The 24,906-nt window shown below is 46.3% G+C and overlaps 1 protein-coding gene across 3 annotated transcripts in view; it reads right to left on the bottom strand.

Annotated features, from left to right (window-relative positions):
* LOC117601228 (uncharacterized) overlaps positions 1-24,906 on the bottom strand; it is a 177,464-nt gene that overhangs the window by 123,541 nt on the left and 29,017 nt on the right. For all 3 annotated transcript variants that reach the window (XM_076692824.1, XM_076692825.1, XM_034317748.2), the window contains exon 2: positions 21,392-21,552. In XM_076692824.1, coding sequence (XP_076548939.1) covers positions 21,392-21,448 — 57 coding nt within the window. In that variant the 5' untranslated portion in view covers positions 21,449-21,552. The remainder of the gene's footprint in view (positions 1-21,391; positions 21,553-24,906) is intronic.

Below are 24,906 nucleotides of genomic sequence, written 5' to 3'. Positions count from 1 at the left end.
GAAGAGGTTCGAGCCGGCCCATTTCACGTGGCAAGGGCAAGGACTTTTAATTCTACTGAAAATCGTTCTCGTCGTACATACAAATGAATAATCATGCGTGAATTATCATTGATTGGGTGAACGGGCACGGCACGGCGCAAGGTGACCGATCGTGGTGTGCGTTTTACAGCGGCCACTTTAAGGAAATTGATCGCTCGAAATTACGCGATTCGCTTCGCGAGTCAATCGATTAATTAAATCGCGCCGGAATCTCGGTGTATTGTAGCGATCGCTGGATAAAGCTGGCCGATTAATCTACCTTGTGGCGCGAGGCATTCGTTATTAAACGCCGTGGAAACGCGATTATTTATCGCGGCTGCGATTCACGGTTCTTGATTGTCATAACATTTGTTTCGAGCGAAGCTTCAATGAGTTTAATGCCGCGTACAAACGCGCCGGTGGTGGTCTTTTTTTTTTAATAAACGCACGTTGCTCGCAACAGCTCGTTTCATTGTCCGTTCAACGTTTGTCATCTGTTAAAGACCACGCTTGGATATGATCAAACGACTTGGAAGCGCATTAGGGCTGGTTCAATGCAATGTGCCGACGTAACGCGATTCGACGATTTGCAATGCGCGTTCAACGATCCGCGAATGTTAATTGTACGAGCAAATTAAACGTTCGTTTGACAGGTGCGCGAGGCCGAACCCGGGCTTACCCGATATTTTTGTAAGCCAACGATTGTTGTGTACCGAAAACAGTGGGATGTAATGAAGTTTAAACGTTGCACGTAGGTAAATGTTGGAAATGGAAAATATAACAAACTTTTATCCGGAACATTGTTACGTTTTACATTTGCACGTTTATTCTTTACGCTCGATCGCCAGTTAATCAAACCTGCTCCCCTGTAACTTTCATTCGTTATAATTTTTCATTTTATTTTAATTCAAGCGAATTTGATGGACTTTGTGCATCAATTGGATTGTACAATGTAGTGCAAAATAAATAGAGCTGAATGAAACTGCATAGTATACAGAAAACTTATTCTTTGCCCAATTTACAATGTTGCAAATAACATACTGACTCCTATTACCCCATTTCTTTTATTCTCCTTGCTACCCTTACCTAAGGTAATTTCGTTTCTAAAGCAAACAACGAGAACGTTTACCAAGCACGAAACTGCAAAGGCAATGTTTTCGATGCTCGAAACGCACCCCGTGTTAAACACCCCTCAAAAACGATCCTTTATTCGTCGATGAACGAGATGCAAGCGAATCGTTTGCAAGCTCTTCGAACTGTATTCGCGATGGCAACTCGTGCGAGCACGCGTGTCGCACGTGCGCGTACATTGAAACGCGACGCAGCGTGCGTAAACTCTGCTTCAAGAGTGCAACACGCGTCGATACGCTTCTATCGTGGCCTGAAGAATAACGTCGAACGAGCTCGGTAACTAGGTGTTCGCGGTGTATACTAGCTGGCTGGCATCTCGATTTCACATGGCAAACGTAATTTATCGTAGGATCCTGGCGGTAATTCGCGGCGAATCGATCGTCCTGGAAAATTGGTCGCCGATTTTCTGTATATACTCCTAGTCACACCGAGACACGTAATTCCGCTCGACGTGTTTGCTCATATTATCGTTTCAGCGATAGGAAATCTCTAGGGGAAAATTTTGCTGCGCGTGACTTTCCTCGATTAATCGAGCCGCGTAGGGGGTGAGAGGAGATTTAATTATTCATAGCGGTACAAAAATATTCTTGGATTTTAAAGACACCAACACGGTGCATGATGACGATAAATATTCTTGTTTCGTTTGATATTTATTTCAAGTATATTCTCTTATAATCACCGATAGTGCAGGCAAAAATTAAGCAAATTTACCTTAGGATATCTCAGAAGAGAAACGATCTCCATCTAACGCAGAGTATCGAGTAAGAGATACACAACGATGATGTCGGGGGAAAGGTTAGAAATTTCACCGGAAGTATTCGAACGCGCGTGACTTTCCACGATTAATCGAGCGACGCGTGAAGCAAAGGTGGGCGGGGAAATTAATCATTCGTCCCGGGTACACAGGGATCGCAGTGAAATCTTTAAAATGCGAACGCTCGTAGTACGCGTCGATCGAACAAGTTGAGTCGGGTGAAATTCGAAGCTGGCACACAGTCGAAGGGTATTTAAAGCTGAATAAATCGTAAAAGTGGCAATGGGGGAGTATAAGTCGCTGGTGCTCGTAAACGTCGTCTGGAAATGAGTCGGTTTTATTCCCCGATATAACCTACTTTCGTGAGAACAATACGCGTTATCTGATGCCTGGCAGAGAGAAACGTTTCCGCGGCCGTGGATAACGATCTCGCATAAATACGGATCATAATTCCGTGCCGTTCAACCTACACCAGAAACAATATGTCTATGCCATTGGACGGGATCGGTTGATTGGCACGCTTGCTGATTATCTCGATCAGCCCGATTGTCCTTGTGAAATTGTGCCGAACGCCTTGGCTGATCCGCGACCCCCGTTTCCACTTATTCGCCCTGTTCTCTCTCTTTTTCCCGCCCGAGACATTATCGCGCGCCTCTGTAAATTGAAAATGCAATCCGGTGAACGGAAATCCTGACCATGTAGCTGCCTTGAGAAGAACGTTGAATAGGATCGACCGATCAATCTCACAAGGGGAACTACCCAAGTGTTACACTCACTTATTAATGAAACTTTGCCAGCTTGTAGAGCTCGTCGAGCTGAACACGCCTGTATCCCCTTTTGGGGGCAGACGGCTAATTGTTTAAAAGATATTAACAATCATTCCGAAGTATGACAAACTCACTCATACAACTCGCAATCTAGAGATCCACGGTTCAAATTCTTGGTTCCCAACATTGTTTTTTTTTTTAATGATAATTTGTCTCTTTTTCAATAACTATTACATAAAAATTATCATAAAAAAAAAAATTTTTTTTCGGAACCAAGGATTTGAACCGATGACCTTTAGATTGCGAGTCATGTGTTTAACCAGGGAGCGGATCCATGACTGGCAATCTGAAGGTCCTCGGTTCAAATCCTTGGTTGCGAAAAATTTTTTTTTTTTTTTTTTAATGATAATTTTTCTCTTTTCGAATAACTAAAATTCTATATTCTATTTTGAATAAAATTGCAGTGTATGTAATTATTAATAAATGCAATGGTTATAGCACAGCTGTAATAGTTATTCAGAAAGAGACGAATTAGGGCTTAGTGACCTTAGGGCTAATGTTTCTTCCTCTGTTTCACTCAGTACCGATTTCTCGGTATGCCACGATTTTAAACATTCACCGGGGGTATGCGTGAAACTGTCACGAACTCGCGGATTACGAGGAACCTCGTTTCGAATTCCAGCGATAAAATCAAAGTACGCGGTTCGCGCGTTCTCGCGGCGGGAATGTTCGATCGCCGAAAACATTCGATGTCCTAGAAGGTGTGCACGATTGCCAAAGGTGGCCGACAGTTGATAACGCGTCGGAAACGATCGCGTCAACGAGCGAAATTGTCGTGGCAACGGCAGTTCTGGAAACACCGCAAATATTTCCTCTTTTCGTGGCTGGTTCGAGAAACGACTGTCGCGTACAATGCTTCGTGCCGTAAAGCAACGTATGACGGGGATAATGCTCTTGCTCGACAACTACGAACGTCGTTTTTACTGTTATTATCGGTAATTAAACGACCCCCACGGCTACGTAATCGCGCTAATACGTCGGTGATTTTTGCGCAACGCCGCCTCTTTCTTCTCTTCTTTTAATGCTTGCGATAAAGCTTTTGATGGCTGACTCGAAGTGACTGCGAAGGCCGCTCGAATTCGATAGGACGACAATTTGCTCGTAAACGGCTGGTATGCGAGATCAGAGGACTTGCGTGATGGAAATTTTAATTCGTGTCTAATCCGATTGTATTCGCACATCATTCACAGTTTTAATCGTCTCTTAAATGTAAATCCTTTTAACTGTGAAATGTTAAAAAATGATATAAAATTTTATTGCGATCGTGGTAAAAGAGTAAATACGATTTGTTCCAATTTCGAGTACCATTTAAGAACAATAGAAGCAACGGGGAATGCGATACCCGAGCGAATGAAAAGTTCGATCCTGTCAAAATCCCTACGAACGATCACGTTTCATTCCTGACGACACGAATCGAACCATTTTATCGCGCATCAGAAATTACGGCGGCATCTTGCCGGCTCTACCTTCCTGCGGAGCCGAAGATCACGTCGAAGATCCTCGCGTGAGAAACGCAAACTGCAATTACGAGCGGGCGTGCGCGCACGACATTTCACGTCCTCTGTCTTCCTCTCGAAAACCCTCTTTTCGCTCGTTCACGCGTACAACGCGTCTCTCTCCTCCTCTTTTACCGTGTATCTCTTACCTGCCTGCATCAGCTCGAGAAAGTTACGACGGCACACACGACGCCGCGTTCATAAAGCCTTTGCTTTTCAACGGTGCGAAGGAAGATTCTCTCTTTTTTTTTTTTCAAGTAATACCGCGGACGATTTCGCGAACCCTGAAATTTGTCCGGACTCCAGGCGCCACGATCTTTCGTGCAACGATATTTTTATATCTTACAAAGTGCAACGTTAAAGAGAAGGCGCGTTGTAAAAATTCCTTACATTGCTTGAAGGATAATTAATTGTCTTCGTTTATTTATGAATAAATGAACGTGGAAAATAATTTCGCGAATGAAAAGTGCTGACTGTTTGATTATTGGGTCACGTTGCATTCCGATAAGAGATGATTTCTCGAATTCAGGAATTTATTAAAGGCCCAGGGGTTTCTCGTGTCGTAATTTTTCCATCGCGGCCAGGTAATAAACTTCGCGCAACCTACTAATCGTGTAAGGCCATATTAATCGAAGCCGACGGATCGATTGCGAAACCGCAATGCGGGAACCGCTGGAATTGCAGGTGTTTTCAATTGACCCGCCGTGCAATAAATCAGCGGTACTTTCTTTATGGAATTTCAGATATCTGCGACTGAGATAGGCGTGAACGTTTCGAGCGAATTTTCAAAGTCACGCCTACGAGACACTTGGTCTCGAAGAAACCGTGTTCTTGGTTAATTTTACCGTTCTCCACCTAGTTTTTCGCGATTTGACGCTGCGAGAGTCATCTCTAACCCAGATTCTCGCGGACATGAAACGCTTGGAACATATGACAAAAATTTTTGATGATTTTCAGGGTTCCTTGAATCCGGGGGTGCTTTGAAACCTCTGTGTTAAGTGGATGATATATTAGTTCAATTTCAGAAGTCACGAGATTCTATGCTCCCAAGGTTCTTGAAATATTGAAGTTTTAAAGCTTTTCAAACATTTCCAAGTTCGAAGAGAGTTGAGAACGATATGACTGCCTCGTCTTTCATTCGAACGCTTAAGCCAGCCGTTCTGCAAATTTATCTGCACAGGTCCGTGACCCATCGAATTAATTTCATAGGTGAAAGCATTTGAAAACGCGTTATATAACGCTTCCTGGTGAAACTGAATGCACGTAATATAATACAATGTTGCTTAAGTATAGAAGTGAGAAATAAATATTTTCAAACTTGATCCTCTGAAATTGATCCGTACTTGTCGCTTCATTATTTCTGAAGAAGATACCGAACGATTGCAAATCCCTTATTTCAGGGAGGGAAAGATAGAATTAAAACGTTCTGCAGTAAAGAGAAGCCAGATTCCATTCAGAAATTCTCAACGCAGCAACATGAAGGGAACAGCTGACTGCTGTGCAAAGAGTGACCGTAAAATCCTGCAGATTCCAGTGCGTTTATTCCTATTCCTCGCGGTAACGAAGCGGAGGTCCGAATAAACTCTCTGCTCGTAAAGTTATGCATAATAAAGCTCCAGTATGCAGCACGCGTAACTCCGGCTCGAATCCTCCGATAGTCTCGGTTTCGATCGTTTCGCATAAGTTTCCATAAAACCGACGCGCGTAAAAGAGCGCGCCAGATTAAACAGTAAACTATGTTATTCCCTATCGGCGAAGCATTGGGCGTGAACAATTGCGAAGTAGGTACCTTTGGTACGATGTAACAATTTAAAAAATTAGATTAGTATGTCGTGATTTACTGTCAGGTGAAAAGATGCCCGTTACTGCTACGATTTCAACAGAGATCGCACGCAATGCGAGCGACCCTTCCTCTGCGTTCCAAGCCCGAGTTCGATCGCTTAGTGTAATCCAGTCGGTAAAGTGTAAGTGGTTCACCTTGATAGGGCCCTCTTTACCTCGAGGCCCTTCTCTCTCCCTACCACCTTTCGAGCCATCTTTCCCTTCCTCCTCGACCCAGACAATCGTCTCCTCTTCTCTCTGTTCCTCTTCGGGTCCTATCATCCCCTCCTACCGTCTGGGCCCGATTCCCTTCCCCAGCTTACTCGTCCGGCCGTTTCACCTTCTCTCACCTGTCTACTCGTCCCAGAGCGTTCGTCTTGCTTCCACTCGCAGCCGAATGTGGCTGGCAGGGCCGTGCGTTTCCTCTTCGTGACCCGAGGGCACCACGGGCTGGCCCGCCCATTTGTAGCGCCCATGTCTGCGACCAGCCGCCCGCGGAGCGATACACAAGGAGCGTGCGTTGTTGTGGTACCCCGTTTCGGTGGTACCGAACGGATAGGGCCCTCGGCTTTTTCGATTGCTCCACTCTTTTGTCCCTCGCTCGTTCTTTTGCATCCGTCCACTTCTTACGCTCTATCGAACCTCTCTGATGATTCTGTTGACGCGAGAATACGAAGCCGAGACGCCTTCGGATAAAAAATGGTCCATTATTTAACCATGCCTTATACGAATTCACAGTCTGTTTGGCAGTTTCTATTTTCTCGATGTTAACCCGTTCGATTAGGCTCGACGGCGGATTACGTGTTCCTTCGTTGCGTGTTCTTGTAATGTTCATCATTCGGCTCGGAATCGCGATCGGTAGGTGGCAATGTAAAGAGTAGCACGAAGCGGTAAAGCTGTCGTTCCTTCGATGCTTTTTATGGCTTCAATTTTAGAGGTCTTGACGATTTTCTGTTGCAACGTGGCTGCACTCGACGTCACGACTCGGCTGCTCGTAAAATATCCCGAGATTCCACGTGATCCGACCCCGTCGTCGTATAACAACTAAAGACGGGTTGGTACAGCTGGGTGATTCGATCGTAATCCACCGATTTCGTCTCCTGATCTTTCGGCAGACACCTATTTCCGTCTGCTCATCCTTTGCTGTCGTCTTCCTATTTTTAACTTCATTTCCTTGATACAGATTATCGCAAAATATGCTCCTCCCAATTTTCGTACCCGAAACGGCAATCACGACGATCAAAGTCTTCGAAACCGGACGTCCTTCGATATCTCTACCGGCCGCACGAATTTTCGTTATTGCAATAAATTAACAGGTAGCGGTAGGAGTGCAATCGCTCAGCAGAGCTCGGTTGGTAGTCGGATAATTGACGTTCTCGTGTGACGCGCGTTGGGACGTTCCTAATAACACGTCGAAGAGAGCTAGTAACCGTTCTCTGCTGGACGGCACGGTGCGCGTTAGCGATTGAATCGATTTATCAATCATAAGTTATCGAGACCGACGATCGTATCCAATCGATCTGCTCGACACTAAGTTACGCGCCCGTCTCCCCTCGTATTACATATTTCTGCGTGTACCAGACGTGCACACAGGCTTGCACCTCTCGCGAGATGCGAGATGGCGATCGCGCGAATCAATGAATCGGGATCGCGTCACGTAACACGAGGAAATTATCGTGCATCCTGTTCGAACGAACGAAACACATCGTGATGCCGGAGAGTACGAGACTGGTAAATGGGATCGTTATTGATATGCCGATCGATAAACTATTTCTCTCTTCCTAGGTCGCGCGTAGATCGAAGATAAGTCCTGATCCTTGCTATCCACGTAAAAACATGTTCTGTCCGGTCTGTCGATTAACATGAACGCGACAGGGATTATTTCGTTTTGTCGCGAATGTTCGATGGGCGAGATATCGAAATTTAATGAATATGTTATTCGCGTTATTCTGTGTCTGATATCATACGTATCGTTTATTCAATCATTTTATTCAATCATCTTGTTTTTTAATTAGAGATGCACCTTTTATATATTCAATATTTAATCAGCCGAGATTTTTCAATTCTGTGAATAGTCTTCAACGATGAAGTATTAAACTCATCCAATTTGCAGTACGTAGAAATGTTTAATCATAGGGACTGACATCTATCAGTAATATATATATACTCCGCGATTCAATTTTTAATTTGACAGGTCAAATTAAACCTTACATATGAATTCTTTAGTACAATGATTAAATAGAAAGAAGTACCATGAATAAATGCAGAGATTCTTACAAAATGAATTACGTTTTGATCAATTTCTCTAGTCTGACGGTACAAAGTGTCGCCGTTCAAAGACATCTAACTCCTGCGGGGATTTATGTTTGCATTTCGATCTATGAGAAACTCAGAATCGCGAAACGAGGGAGGACAGATCTTGAAGGGGGAAGAGAGAGGATTAAATCGAGCATCACGCGGACCGTTCTCTTCTCGTAGTTGGTACCAATGCCAGGATGGAGGCAACACTTTGGCTAAGTCGGTTGGAAAGCGGACGTTCCGCAGATCAAAACTGAGATTGCTGGCCGAAACTCAATCGTAAGTTGGAAACGCGGCGTATAATTAGCGCGACTATTGCAACCGATATCCCGTCGTGCGGTTTGACTCTGTATCGCAACAACTAATTGACTGTTGAAAGGCGGTTTCGCGGGATCGATTTACCATGGAGTTTCCACGGATGCCACGGAAGATGGTATTAACATGACACAGATAATTTACCCAGCGATTGTAACTAATTGGGGTTAATTAGACGGGCGTAACATGCGTGCTCGTCGACCACTGAAATTTCATTAACAGCCAAGACATTCGGCAGACTATTTGCGATTCAAAATCTAGTCATCTAAGGAAATTATTAAAAACGAAAGATGGACAAATAAACCTGCGATATCAAAAATAAGGTGGAATTAAATAAAAATTGAATACTGCTGATGGTAGTTGGTGAAGACATTTGAACAGGGAACAGGATTCTAGGTAGGTTTCGGTAAAGCGAAATCTTGTAAGCAACAGAAGCGAGAAGGGAAGGAAAAAGGTGGGCAGACAGGTTACTAAACTATGCTCCAACTAATTACGGAAGTTCCGGAAGAGTCAGTAAAACCATTACCCGGATGATATTTATAAAGTCTAACTATCCGCTAAGGGTCTGTTCTTTTTCTCCTCGTTGTTCCTCAACGCGAGTTAGCGATCGGTGAAAGTTCCCGTTGATCTAATACGAGCTGTCCAAAACATCAAAAACTTTCCTACTAGCGTCTCTTTAGATCCCAGCCGTCTCCGTGTCTGAGCTTTCTAACTAGAATCTATAACGATTCTGAATTAACACATCGATCTATCTTTTAATCATAAACCTACAGTAATTAGGATCAAAAATTATTATTAATTATTCCACACGGTACTAGCAGCGCTAGTTAACCTTGTTAGCAACAACAAATAGAAGTCAGCTTGCTTACACCGCTTACACCGCAACTTTGTGTAACTTCAGCTTTAACCTCGACCACCTGGACGAGGGAGAGAGCTAACAAACAGCACGTGACCACGAAGAACGTTCTTTATCAGAGGCAAGACGATTAAAACTTCAACGTGGCGATTGATGTCGCTCGACCATGTTCCACACAATTTTCTCTGTTGTTCCTCGTTTTTTTCATCCGCCACGTTGTTGCTCGTTGTCGACACGTTCGGCCAGTCCGCGGACGTGTATCGCAGGAGTTAGCAGACTCATTAATCCGGCATTCCTTCGTTCTCGAGGACGATTAAAAGGCAGGCCGGTTACGCGCGAGCTTCTTGTCGCATCTCTCCTCCTATTGCGGAATTTTGTTGATCCTCGTACGGTTCGATCGAGCGAACGTGCCGTGTGGAACAGTCCGCTAAATGATTCGACGCGTCCATCCGATTCGCGGAACTTTGCGGATTCCGGTCGATCCATCGTCATCCCCTTTTCCGTCTGCCCGGCGACGCGTGCGTGTTCTTCTCGATCCTGAGGAATCGTCCCGCGGTATTGGGCGCTTGGTATGCGCTCGGAATTCTCGCGCGGATTTTTACCATCTATATATTCCGTCCGTTAATCACGCTTCCATGAAGACGTATAGACGCCGAACGAGGACGGTCCAGGAAGCATTCGTGGGATGGTACTTTCGGGGCTCGCGATTGAGCAGGTGGACGAAGGTTACCAGCAGGAATGGCGCATTGTACTCGTGAAATCTTTAAACGTAAGAACGTGGACCATCTACCTGGGCAGCCATCCTCGAATTCACGCAACAGTGTTGTTTAGAGGATCTTGCGAGAGGAAGAGACGAGCCGGAAAGCAGCGAACGAGCTAGCAGCCGGACTGTCCGCGGGATCGGTGAAATCAAAGGACTATAAGGTATAAGACAGTTCGCCGGCCAACCTGTGCCAGCAGAGAATAACGATTCTTTCGGCCTTGCCAAACAGGAATACGCGCTACCTCCTTTTCCCCGCAGCCATCCTCGTTCCTTCTCTATCTTCCAGCTCCTTGCGGATCCTTGGGCAGCGTAGGTCGCCGATGCGTGGACGGGCTTCGGATAGCTTGTCACCGCAGTAGCCCCAAAGTAAATGCGCTCCTCTTATTATTCGGACAGAAGATTTAAGCGCAGCTCGCTCGCACATGAGTTATGCTCAAAAATTGAGGTTACCCCAGGCCCAGGACTGCCAAGCCACCGAGAGCTACCTCCCAGTCCCTCTTCCACTTTTATCCCTTCCCTACTTCTTCTCCTCATTCTTTTCTTTCTCTTTCTTTCCTCTTCGCGAGCCGTCTTGATCCTTCGTCCTTTCCCGCGAACCAGCTCCAACCCTTTTCTCTCTCGTTCGTTCCAGCGTAAAACCGAGGTACCTTGCGAGGTACCTCTCTCCTTGCTTTTGTTTCGACGATATATTTTCTCTTCGCATCGGCAGAGATCGTTCGCTCGCCTCTTCCATCCTCCTTGTCGCTCTTTCATCCATCTCTCTTCGGTGTTCCCTCCGAAACGGTCCAAGAATCGTTCTCCCCGGGAATTCGTAGATTATAATAAATGCGTATGCAGTAGCCGGAGGTATAGTTCTCCCGTTTTCTTATTCTTCTTATTCCTCCGCGTCCTTGTCCGTTGTCTTCTCCTCTACCTTGTCGAGCGTTTCCTTTTCGTCGTACGCTTTTCTCTCCTTCCATTCTCGCTCGACATCCTCGTCCTGCTTCAACGGTGGTGGCTTCCGATATACGCCGCTCCGAAGAACGACGGCACCGATGGCATGAAATAATTCAATCGAATCGCTCGCAGCCTGGCTCGTTCTCCAGATGAAGTACCGCGAACGCAAGCCCATCCTGATAGCCCATCGCCCATTGCATTGTTTAGCTCTTTCGAATTGCCTGTCGGCTGACACTGTGCGATCCGATTTTCACCGTGCATCCCTTCGTCACAGATTAATTCGCAAACATTCCGTACGCTTTGGATGTTGCTCTTCGAGTTTAGAAAACAATCCATTAACGTTACTCACAATTAGCGGATAGCTTTAAGAGGATAGCTGTAACTGGACCGATTTCAGAACGCGACTACCTTTCTCGAGCACTCGCATCGGCCATCGTCGTTCTATTAAATATTCAATGATCGTCGGTTATCGGTATCCCGTGCAAGCAAAGAGCGTTTCAACAAGTCCCAACGAGAGACGATATTTCAGTTGCGCGAGGTAACAAGCTAATCGATGCCTCTGAGTTATACGCCGTCTATCCTATTTACCAACTATTTATCTCGTTAACCGGTGGCGACCGCTTGAACCGTGCACGCACGATATTTAAAAGCAGCATTTTCCCGGGTAATCCAACGGCGTCCGATACGTGGTTCGACGTTTCAACGGTTCGTTAATACCCGACGATTTCGATGTTTAATATCGAGCATCGCTCGTATACCGTTCTAAGCGTCCACGCAACGCAACTTTCGTCCAGCGGTACAGTAACGAGATAATCAACGCTCCCTTCGGCCTCTAAAGAGGATTCTCGTACAGGCAGCGGCGAGTATTTATCTCGTTACCGATGCACGGGAGTATTTAAAGACGACACACGAGCCGCTCCTACATCGAATCTAATTAAGGTCGTCAGGCCGCGACTATGCAGATGCATAGAAAACGAGCGGTTCCAAGTGCGTACACGTACACCGGTTCGGTACGCGCCCGTTCGTACGACCGATACAGGTAATTATTCACTGGCCATGTTAAATGTCCGCGTACGTAGTCGCAAAACTGTTGCGTAATGTATCATGAGAGCACTGCAAATACCAGCCACTCTAACGCGTTCCGATCGAATCGAAATTAATCGGTGCTTGGAACCGGTTACGAAACCGTTGTGTCTATTACCGCTGAGATACGTGCGAAACGTCAACGAATCCAGATTTACGAGCGGACAGATCTGCCCTCCTAACGCTTCATCCCCACATTTTTCGGTTCACCGATCGGTGATAGATCGTCGGTAATTTTCGATACGGTACTTTGGCTTTTTAAGACGAGATCGACCCAAAGGATCTATGGGAAAATCAAGACTGACAACATCCTGTGACTGAGAAACCATTCCCTATGTCTCAAGGTTCTTCTTCGGGCATAGAATTATTAAATTTAGGATATGCCGTTAATAATCGGTCAACACGAGGGTGCAAGGGAAAAAATAGCGAAGCTTACTTCCAGCAGTGGCCGATGTAAACGGGGAAGTCGAGTCCGGCATTCGCGCGTCAGAGAGTTTTTAATTTCCCGCAAAATAGAATCTTTCTCGCGCTCTGGCTGCGGTCCACGCCCATCTCTTGTCCCACGCAGTGATAAAGCAAATAAAGCCGCTCGCGCCGCGCCACAATAAACCCCCGCTCGAAATCGCGTAATTTAAATAAATTTACATCCGTTTGTACGCGAATAAATTTCACTTCGTTCTTGGTCCTCTTCCCCCTCTCTGCTGGTACCCGTTGTCTCCATCCTTTCTCCACCCTCGCCACGGTTCCAACGTGCTCGTCGTCGTTTCTCTTATCGTGTCCCGTGGTTGTCTGCCTACCGTCATTCCCATCCCCATTGGTCGGCGAAATCATTTTGGCAAGCCGGCCCCTGTGGTTTCTCCTTTTCCACCGTCGATGAATAATCAAAAAGGGGTGTCTTCCAGTGAAATTCCGCGCCGTTGATAACGATGCCGCAGCTGAACGACCGTGCACCGCCCGGAGACCTCGACGATAAGTGTATTCAAACGAAATTTCCTTGATCGCGAGATCGTCAAGAGGGGTACAGTGCGAGTGTCTCTCGTCTTGTTTCAAATGCCGCTTATTAGCTGGATGTATTTAAACCGATCAACGATATCTATGTATCTACATGTGACTACAAAAAAATCTTCTCTTTCAAACGATCGACCGATTGAGATGCGATCTCGCACTGTCACCGTGTTCCTTAGTCAACCCTTTTTTTTTCAAACTCCTAGGACTCGATAACAGCGAGAGAAAATAATGTTGGCAGGATCTTGACGAGCATTCAAAATCGAGAAGGTTGAAGAAATGAAATTTCCTCGAGTTCAACGTTGTCGTGCAAGTCATTAGAGTGAAACGAGACGATCGACATTCTTGCGCGATACAGCGCTCAATCGAAGATGAACCGCACCGTAATTAATATCTGACTCATCGGTCGAATCGCATAAACCCTTTGAAAAACAAATATCAAAGCGACGACGAATCGATTAAAGGGCGCAATTAACCGCTCTTTGTACCGGCTCTTTTCAGCAAGCTGTTTGCGAAACAGTGACGCTCGCGCATCGAATAAAGCGCCTCTTAACGAACGGACTTCTTGAAAAAAAGAGCTGAAGGAAGGCATTCGTCCGGATGGTCCCGTTACGATGAGTCTCGTCCTCGCTGTGCCAATCATTAGCGTATTTTCCTTTTTTCATCCTTCCGTTTATCCTCCCTTCACGATCCTCCGGAGCGTTCGCCCGGTACACGTTTTAATGCTCTTTTGTCGGTATCTTTTGCGGCCCCTCGTCGTTTCTTTAAATCTCTCGCTGCATTTGCTGCATTAACGCGTTACTTCACCGTAGAGATTCTTCCCGCGGATTTCTCGACGCCAGGCTAAAGTGCCGCTTCACCGACGGATAAACTTTTAACGATCGTCCAGACGAATACAAAATCGTCTCTCTCTCTCTCTCTGGTGTGCCTACTTCGCTGCACCTTGCAACGGGGATCATTTGTAATGCATTAAAAGCATACTCGCGTATTTGTCGAATCGATGCGCAACAAAGTTTGCGTCGTAACGCTTCTTCTCGTCGTTGATTACGAATCATGCTGAAATTTCTCGACTTACCGTTCGAGGTGTCAATTAACGGACGCTTATTCATGAATATTGAAACGGGGATATCGAAAGGATCGTCCATTACCGACGCAATAAACCCGACGACACGCGGTTCCACGATTTAATTCGTGCCGATGTTTCGTCGCACGGCTAGGCTGGAACAGAGGCAAGGAGCAAAGGGGTCGTGCACAAAAGGAACGGAAACGAGGCAGGAATCAGCGTTAGGAGCTCCCTCGTCGGCGAAGACATAAACTCGAAACGTTTCTGATCGTATCGAGGCAGGAATCGGGCCCCGAACTCTCTACTTCGCGACAGTTCAGATAAGAAACATTATTTACAGCGAAAACTGTCTCTCCGAGGGTGGCACTAAAACAGACAGACAACGCACGCTGCTCTTTGAAGGCCCCCCTATTCTACCGTAGACTGCATTGTGTCTCTGGCCGAACGTTAGACGGGTACCGTCTTCTGTTTCCCGAAGCGTAGTCGCAAGCGGAAAGAGCCGAGTGAACGCGGAATCAATGAAGCCTGGGGATGATATACGACGCGTAGACGCGGAATAGCGTTCGCTCCTTTCTGTTAACCCTCTCGCGACGTGTTCGACCGTCGACGGGGGATGTAATAAAGCCGATAATAACACCGAGCCAAGGATATTTAGTGCTAGCTGTAAATCTTGGAGCAAATCGACGCCGCTGTTCCATCTCTGGCATACATTACTACCGTGTACACTTGGTAGTCGTCTTGCCCCCTTGCCGCGAGCTCGCGTTTCGCGTTTCTCTCCACGCTGAGCGTGTAAAATAGACGTAAAACATCGCGGGAGCACGCGCTCATTCCGGCGAATACGGCTCGCTAAAAATCTATCCATCGCTTCGAGCGTCCCGCAGGTTCGATGACTTTCTTCTCTCGAACGAAGAAACAATCGTTGCTTCATTCCCGAACGAATAATATTTGAATAATCGAATAGCAGAAGGAATTTCGAACGTCCTTCGATCACGACTGTCGAATAATTGACCGGTTTCGAGTAGATAGTTCCCAAGGTGGGCGGACACGAGTGGACGTGTCTCGCCAAAACAGGGAATATTCGAACGTTTCGAAAGCGTGCCGGTCGCAGCGGGGCTAGATTCTTCAAATTTTCGTGAAAGGACGTCGTTGGTCGCTGAAACACTCGGGATATTAGCGGTCCCATTAGCGATGACATTCAGATATCCATTAAACGCGCCAGATAAGCATACATTATGCAAATACGATCCCGTCGTACACTCGACTCGTTAATACAATTTATAGTCGGCGCGTCGTTTAACCAAATGGAGAGTCGCTTTTATTTTACCCGCGGCCCACGATTAACCGTGCACGCCGGTGATCCTTCTCGCAGGTCCAGTCGACACGGGGATAAGAGTAGGCTGACGGTGCAGAACCAGCGCGGATATTCAACGACTGACGAGGATAAATAGTAAATTGCCGATGGAATTAGCTATACGATCATCAGACGGTTAGGAATAAATGAAATCGTTCGACGAATGTTTCTTTCTCCACGTGGAAGCGGGTACCCGGTTATCGACACAAGTGTTAAAGCAACGACCACGTTAGACACGTGTGTCAGTGACGAGGATACTCGACGTTTGGCCTTTGAAGAAACTTTCACGACCTGTACGATCGTTGTTTGCATTCCCACATTTCCTAGGTCGCGAGAGACAAATCGTTCCCGGTCCGACTGCCATCCATCATCGACGTCTCCGTCGCGACCGTGCAACTGTCTCGAGCAAACGCCGCACGAAAGAATACGCTTTCCTTGTGATCGACAAAGTTGCCGGAACGTTTTAAGGCAGCAAGTAGCACGTCGGAACCAGACTGGTAGACGAAGAAAAGTATTTTCCGATAATTACGCAAAATCGCTTTTATTTTCCGCGGCGAACGTCGCGGAAACTTTGCTGGGAAATAAGAAGGGTCTGCGCGAAGTTCGTAAACTTCAACTTCGACGGGAGGACATTAAGCTCGGCTTTATTTAATCAACCGGATGCAACAGAGTGCACGTGCGAAAAAATTTCGCAACTTTGCCGTTCAATCTATCGAGGAATCATACATTCACCGTTCTTTATTATAGTTAGCCGACCTTCGGCGAATGGATCGTGACAGACAAATGAGATTTCCCAATTTTCCTCTCGCGATTAGATCTCTTGCAAAGAGTGTAACTGATGGTTTCCACGGTGGTCGAATTGGAACACGTACGTCAACGTGGATGCCACTTAAACGCGTCTGGAGGACTGTCATTAAGTTCTGGGTCATTCGGATCGCATAACTGCCGCTCGTAATTATATTGTTAGAGCGAGTTGGTCGAAAGGCAGTTTCAAGTTGCTTTCGAGGAATATACACAGTCAGCTACAAGCTTAGGCAATTTGCACAAATTGAAACAATTGAAGATTAACAGAAATATTAATGCGTACAGTATCTTCGAAAACCTACCTTCCTCTATAATTCGATTGAAAATATAAATTACTTGGTTTGAAAGTGAAAAAATGAAGAAAATATGTTACAAGCTACTTTATGGAAAACACTCGTTTCTTAAGTGTAGCTGGCTAGACGTTAATTAAATGGAAGCCCCGATGCTCGAGCTTCGGTCAAAGTCAAGTGTCTGGTGCTCTCGTGCAAGCTGCGGTCGTATCGTGTGTGTACATTTGCGTTTGTCGTGTTTCACGAGAGAAATTTCCGTGGATGGTACCCAGGAGAAGGGTAACGGTAACGGAAATGCTAATGCGACGGCCGGCTCCAGGAAATACCTAAGCAAAGGAGCGACACCAACGACGACAAAGACGCAGAAGCCCGGGGATATCTGGTGGCGCTGAGCTTGTGTCTTCATCCCCTGGCGCTCCTTGCATCGTCGTGCAAAGTGGATGCGGTGAATCACGATGAAAGGACGTCCGGTCATCGAGTTTGAACGACCGAGTGTCGTGTATGCACATTACTAGATTCGAAGAACGTGAAACTTGAAAGTGCCTTAACGACCGTGAATATAATTTCTCGACTTAATCTTCGTCAGAGACTTAACCGATTCTAATATCAACTAAAATCAGAACATTCGTTTTTATGCCACTGGAATCGATCGTATATAGGTGAAAGACCGTGCGAAATTTCGTTAGCGTCCCCGCGAACATCGAATTTCGATTTACCGCCAGCTAGGAAACCAGCAAACACAGTGGCACTCGGAAAAACGTCCACTTACATAGAGATCGGGTGAACTGAACATCAAAGTTCAATCCCACCGCAGACCGAATGGAATGGAAAAACACGACCGACGAATGGAGGCAAAAATTTCGGCGAAACAAGGAAAGGAACTGGTAAAAGGTTCGACGATGTTTCGTTAACGGTGTAACGCACCCCCGTCCGGAATGCTCGAGCAAGTAAGATTGGCGAATTATTATTAAACGCCGTCAAAACAGCGAATTTATTTCGGCGCGGTATCTTATTGATGTAGCGGTGGACCGCAAGGTCCGTGGGCCGCACCGCGGGAGGCAAACGGGCCCCACCGGTACTACAAGGACCATAAATTTCTTCGGATCCAATATCATGCCTGTAACTCGTTAAGCTTTTAACCTCGTCCCTTAACGGCATGCCTATCGCCGCGATATTATTTTGATGCCGACCGCCAGATATCAATCAGGCCATTGTTGTTTGCTGGCCGATCTCTCGCTCGGTCCTGTCGCTTGCTAACCAGTCCGTACACGTTCGTGAGCACGATTTCCAGGCGTGTGCGCACGCCAGTTCAATCGTGGAACGTGTCCTCTGTTCGTTGCTGAATAATCGAAAACGCTGAGTGCACGTCCGTGTTACGTCCGGGCGTCTCGAAGCGTCTTCGTGCTAGGCAAACGCGAACACCTCGCGAGCCACCAAATAGGGGTCCCATTGGGACCAATCTGCTGGGCCTTCAAGATCGTTTGCTTCGATAAATCTCGAAGTTTTCAGCGATTTTCCGATCGCTCAACGGAAAAGGAGAGGATCCCTTCGAAAAACGCTTTTCTATTCCGAGGACACCCTTCGTGCCGGAAGCCGAGGCTGTTAATCGCGAACAGAAAACGGTCTCCAGCGATTTCGATCAGGATTTTAATGACCGGTTGATGAAGTCTTTCGAATTTGGAAAGAACGATACGAATGAGGGACGATTTCTATCGGTTTCCTGGTGAGTCACATCGTCACGACAGGAAGAGGATACGATATGAAAGTAACTTTCAGCTGCATCATACGGTATATTGTCATCCGCATCAGTTGCAGGAGGAAGAGGTACAAAAAGGCGATGACCCCGTGGAATCAATGACAAAGAAGTAAAAAGAAGAAGAGAAACGAACTGGATAGCAACGAGCTGAGTTCGTTCCAGTTCAAGAAACGCGCAAGGGACAGGGAAGAAGTACCTTTCATCGTTGGTTAATCGGTTAATAAGCAGTAAGGAGTGCTGCAAAATGGCAACAATTTTCGTGAACTTCAAAGTGGTTTCTTCGTGGAAAATTTGAATCGATAATCTACCCTCTGTGGGACCATGAAATTCGGCTCGCTCAAGTTACTCCTGCGTTTCCACGAAACTGTAGAAAGTTGTTCATGAATTAAACATACACGGGGCGCATGGAACACCGTTTGACTCGAAATACTGCATATTTATGCACATTCCATCACCGTGGACGAGTGAAATTTCTTCCGAAAATCTACGTCGCCTAAAAATAAATTAGCATCACCTGGGAGAATTTCATGGAGAAAGGTTCGCCGCGATAATTACGAGCTCGAGGCATCGAAGTCGCCGTACGCTTCAGCTGTTGATTCGCTCGATACCGTTCTCTTTCGCGTGTCTTCGTCGAGACGTCGAGAAGACGGTGTCTCGACTCGGTATAAACCGTGATTACGGTATCCACGGTATCTTGATTAGTTTCACGGCGTCGTCGCCAAACTTTCGTCGTTAGCTAATTGGCGCCCGCGTGAAACCGCGTTGTTTGCACGAGCAACGGTGTACATATGCGACGTGGCCTGACGTGACTTTGTTTTAACACGGCCAGTCGTGTACCTGCAATCTCCTGTACGCGTTGCATCTCTTTCCCTTGCTCTTTGATAAACGCGCCGAAGTAAAACTGCAATTTGCTCCCCTGACAAAGCCCCCTAAGCGTTTTCACTTTGCAACCTGAGTCCGCTAATTGCGACCCACCACCTGTACGAAGGAATCCGGAAATTCCTCTTCTGAATTTCATTCCTTTTATGGGTAACTCAAGTCGATCATACGTTTCGAAATGTATCTCATTCTGATAAATCCCGCTGGCTAATGAACGACTCCCTGTTCGCGAGGAATGTGCAAGATTATTCTACGAATTAACGTCACGTACTGCTCGTGTCTGCCAAACGTTATTACATTTCGTGGTAACGACACCAGGATGAACGTAACGGGCGGCGTGACTGTGACATTTTGCAACAAAGACAACTGTCATCACGCCTTCTTAAAGAAGGGGTGGTCCGTGGACGTGACTGTTAAGTATTATTTCAAAAGATCCGCTTCTCAAATCGGTTCCAGCCTCCTCGAGCTCATTAAAGATTCATCGGACTTAACACGTTCGAAACCGTCTACGTAATTCGGTGAAAATTTTTACAAATCTCTCTGTTTCTATATTTTATCAGTCAGCAACGGAAAAACATTTTCTGCAACTCACCATCGATGGTTGGTTATAGAACTTCGAGCGGAACACGTTGTAAACGTGCACCGAAGGGAAAAAAGAAAGTTAATAATGCAAAAGCTCGGAACAAGGGAGGGAAAAACAAAGGATAAAGGGAGATACACGCGACGACGAGCAAAGTTGTAACTTTCACGGAGAAACGTTTCATACACGTTCGATATTAATTAAAGAACGCTGTCGTCGGGATCGTGTTCCTGGAACCTCGGCGCATTAACGTTCGATAAAAAGTTCCGTCAAGCTTTTAATATTGTTCGCGTCGACGAGTAAACGAACGATGACGACGACGACGATGTATACATAGATCGAGGGCGTTTATGAATAATTTAGTACGTCGAAGACGGTACGGATACAAACAGGACCTGCAGTTCTACTTTCGAATCTTTGCCACCTTAATCCGGCTTTGCGTCACACGTTCTACCGTCACTCAGAAAATATTTGTAACGTAGACGTCCGGCGGGTTGTTTCGTTGATAATATTCATGACCTGTCACGGTGTCTATCAGCGGGCCGAAAATGCAATTTTGACGATTTAGATCGTCGATCTGGAACCGGTATAAACGAGTGACGCACTAATGGAAAGGCGATGGCTTGATTTCGGGCCACTCAAACAAAGTAGAGTTGCATTAATTTAGACATATGCAAAATGAAACGGAGTATCTAAACGAGAGCCACGAGAAATATGATCAAGACAAATTACTATATGCAAAACGAGCTGCTTTGTTGATAACATATGCAAATGCAAATTCGTGGTTCCTCTTGGTTCATTGACGTCTGAATCTACATTTTATCAGCTATTTATGTAGAATTAATCACCGATAAGCAACGAATTAAGAACTCGCATCAAACATCGGTTCGACACAGTAATGATTGCCGAGGACATCGGACAAACCTTTTTATCTAACCTACGTTGGAAGGATAAATTGACTTGTGATTGAACCGTGGTATCGTCGGCGCGGTTTAAAGGCAAGTTGCGAAGCTGCGCGGACGTGCTTCTCGCGACGAGCCGAGCTTTTTTCGTTGAAACGATGCGAATAAGACCTTCCTGGCGTCAAGACATCATTCGTCATGCAGAACACGGGGAAAGGTCCGTCATGAACAGGGAACACACTTGCGGTATTAATAATTTATATATCTTGTCTGTGTCTTTCAATTAAACGTCCATAATTGAGGGAAATACATGTCGGATGATGGATGAACTTTATAAATTCATATCCAAAGTGAAAATAAATATAAAAATTATCAAACGAATCTATAAAACTAAATCTTCATATAAAAAGGCAATGCGTGGTTTGTAGAAAGCAAAAATTGTCAAACTTTTAAACACACTCACCGATCGATGTTCCTTGGAAGGTCCCGGTCCGGTGATTATCGGCGATTCTTCCCGCATGACTGCCGGTTTTCTCGATTCTCGGATCCGGCCGACCCATTGGACCCAGGGACGTCTTAATCACGTCGGATGGAGAAGCCTCGGGCCACGTTTCAGCCGATACTCTGTAAATCCAGCAGAGAGTCAACTTCTTTTACACGATCGGAAAAACGAGTTCGCCGTACGTGTCGTGTATATCCGGCGACACGCTGCCCGATTCCCTCTCATTCAGCGGCTGTCCGCTCGACCGTTCGCCGGTTTCGCCTGCACACGGGGGCAGATTAACGTCGATGGGGCGCCACGCGCGCCGTTTTTCTCTCCTACGTCCCCGTATCCGCCGGCGTATCGTTCTCGCAGCCGGCTCTATTTGTCCTTATTTATCGGTCTGTCCGCGCTACTTTTTCCCCGATTCCCAATGCATTATCTTGATCGATTACTCGTTACGACGCTGATTTATATTCCCCTGCGTTCCTCGCCGGAGTCGTAGGTACACGTCGTCGTCGGTGCATCGCGTCGCGTCGCGGTCTCGTCGCGATCGAACGTCCTGGTTCCGCGCCGCGTTCCAGCCGATTTCTGGATCCCGCCAGCGGGAAACTCGCTCGCGACCAACCGCCACGATCCTCAGCCTCGATACAGAGACTGCGAGGAGAATATACGAGTCGGTCAGGTACGAGCTATTAATACGGCCCCAAGCACGCGGACCCACGCGATTTCTCGACTTCCAACAACGCTCGCCTCTTCGATGTCCATTCTTGGATCTGTTCCGAAGGCTTTCACGGTTCACCGGCATCGTAACGTCGTACGATCGCGATCAAAGAAGAAAAACTAGCCCGACCGTGTAATAGATACTTCAATTAATGGATTCGTTGGAAGGTTTTAATGAATCGTACGTGGTAGCAACGCGAGTTTTCGTGTCAATTTCATCGCGGCTCTTTTTCCATCCGTTAATAATGGTTTTTCAACGGTTCCCTCGGACGGTATCCGGTTTAATATCACAGTCGGCAATGCAAATCACCGGGCGGGGTTTTTAAATAAAAGGGACTGCATTAACGTTCAGCCTGCCGCGCGTAATCCTCATTATTTTTTTATCAAATACCCGCGTTGCCAATTTTTTTGTGCGTTATAAATACGCCGGGAATATCGAAAATCCGAGATTCCATGAAAATGAATTTTTGTTCAATACCCGATTATGGCGGCCGCGCAACGACCGGTCGAAAAACGCAATGAGCGTTTAGTTGCGTATTTTGTTTCCGCAAAAATGAGGTGAGAAATGGAAGGAAAAGAGGAAAATATAATAATACCATATTACACGGTCCAATGTTTTTTTTTCTCTCGTTAATCCAGAAATTGTATTGTTTTTCTGTTTCATGAAATTAGATAAATTCTATATATCGAACGGGATATTTGTTTGAATTGCATCAAAATGTGCTGATGGGTCTGGAACTGAGACCGTTTACGAATGGACTCGACGAAGCACACGAAGCATCCGGTTGAATTGTTATTAACAACGTATTTCAACCGGAGCCGGTAGTTAATAGAGGTACAGAAACTAGTTGGCAAGATAGACAGGAACCGGTATATTAAGTTCGCTTCCGACGTGGTTGGGTATTTGTCGTTTGTTAAGTAACGCACACCGGTGATCGATAACAACCAAGCAATTCTACGACGTTCCAGCTCGAGAAGCATCCGTTTGTACGAAAATTAATGAAACTGAATCCGCTTTTCAAGCGAAATAATTTCCCTTTTGAACGTTCGGAATATGGAAGAATTCACGTTTACGTGTCTCTTGAAAGTTTCCTGAAAGGCATCGGCTGTAGCTGAAGAAGCGCAGCTCGAATTTGACGACCGAAATGAATCGTCGAATATTTCAAGAATGCTTGAAATTATGCAAGATGAAACGTGAATAGGAAGGCTGGCCATTGCACGTAAACGCGGTCGAAGATGAAGCAAGGTATTCCAGCAATTTCCGGTTACCTTCGTGAGTTTCGTTACATCCATTCTCCCCGCCGCTTGGAACACCCTTTTCTAATGCATGACGTTCTCCTACGACCACGGTTTTCTGATTAGGGCATTACGAATTCAAAGGGAACGAGCTCCGCCGTTCATGAACCATCCCGTTTCCAAGCTTCATCTTCCGACTCTAACGTCACTTCTTTCCGACTCGAATTCCCCACCTTATCGGACCCCGTCCCGTCAAACAGTCGAAGATAAACCCCGTAAAAGGCTCGAACGGGCCTTAATTAGGCGGCGCCCCGTTAATTAGACATCGGCTGAAAGCGCTTTTATACCGGGCAAGAATTGGTAGCGGAAAACCGACAAGATAGTCCGAGGAATTATAAAATAACTGTCCGCTATTGGAGCCCAGTGACATGGGTCATCTCCGTTTTCTTTGCGCGTATCGCGTCAGCCGATAGCGTACCATAAATCTACCGGTATATTGTATAATTAGTAGCAGCGGTCGTTCTGTAATTAGTAGCCGCACCGAGACTGATTCAATTAGCTCCAATTCATGAAGAGAAGATATACTATCGTTTAAAAGTATCCGGTACTTAACATACTTCGGATGTCATTAAATTATCTTATGCAATTACACCATAAGAGACTTCTATTTATCTCAATTTGCTACATGGCCATATGTAATACCATTTTCTCCAGGGAAGACTACTTTTCTCGATACTGTACATGTTGAGCACACATGTTCGCTTGACCTCGACTACTTCAGTAGCAGGTTGAATATGAAGGAGGTAGTAAATCCATCGAGACGAACAATACGCGCGTCAACGGGGAAAAAATAATTAATTAACCAGGCCGGGGGTAAACGGAGCATAGCTTCCAATCAATATTATCGCTTTCGAGAAATCGGGAGCATCGATTCCCATGAAGCACCAGCGAGGCTCGGCCGGAGAAGCAGGTAGATCCGATCTAGCCAGATCACATCCGCCTGCTCGATCCCATCTCGCTGTTCCGGCTGTTTCGAGCCCGGTGCAACGAACTCGATCCTCGCCGATCAACCGGCCGCATCCCTGACGTCGTAGGTTCGTTTTGCGACCGGCATTCGAACACGTCCACGGGGCCCGGGCACGCGCTTGTATGCGTTCGCCAGCGTGTGTGTCCCCGTCCCCGCGTGTGTCCCGATCTTCTCGTACCCCGAGAAAAAGTGCCGGCACTGGCCGTAAATCAATCGTCCGCAGCGACGAGCATCTCGGGAGAACCGCGCGTGGAAATCGTACGGTGGGCCGGGCTTAATGGCGGTTCGGTTCGCGTGTTAAACACCAGTTATCTTGCCGATCGGTAAGTTTTACGTTTGCCCTTAGCCCAACTGGTCGCGTGCTCGCCGTGGGTTCAGATCTTCATTGGTGGACCCCTGGTACCTTTCGAACGGGCGGAGCTTTGCCCCGATATCTTGTAAGTCGTCTTGTAACGTAGACGAGACGAGACTCTGTTATACTTTGGCTTCGTTACGCGTGTCCTCGAACGAG

This window comes from Osmia lignaria, chromosome 16, assembly GCF_051020975.1.
Source record: "Osmia lignaria lignaria isolate PbOS001 chromosome 16, iyOsmLign1, whole genome shotgun sequence".
NCBI lineage: Eukaryota > Metazoa > Arthropoda > Insecta > Hymenoptera > Megachilidae > Osmia > Osmia lignaria.
The sequence above is the reverse complement of the archived record's forward strand: the minus strand, read 5'-3'. Positions and strand labels throughout refer to the sequence as shown.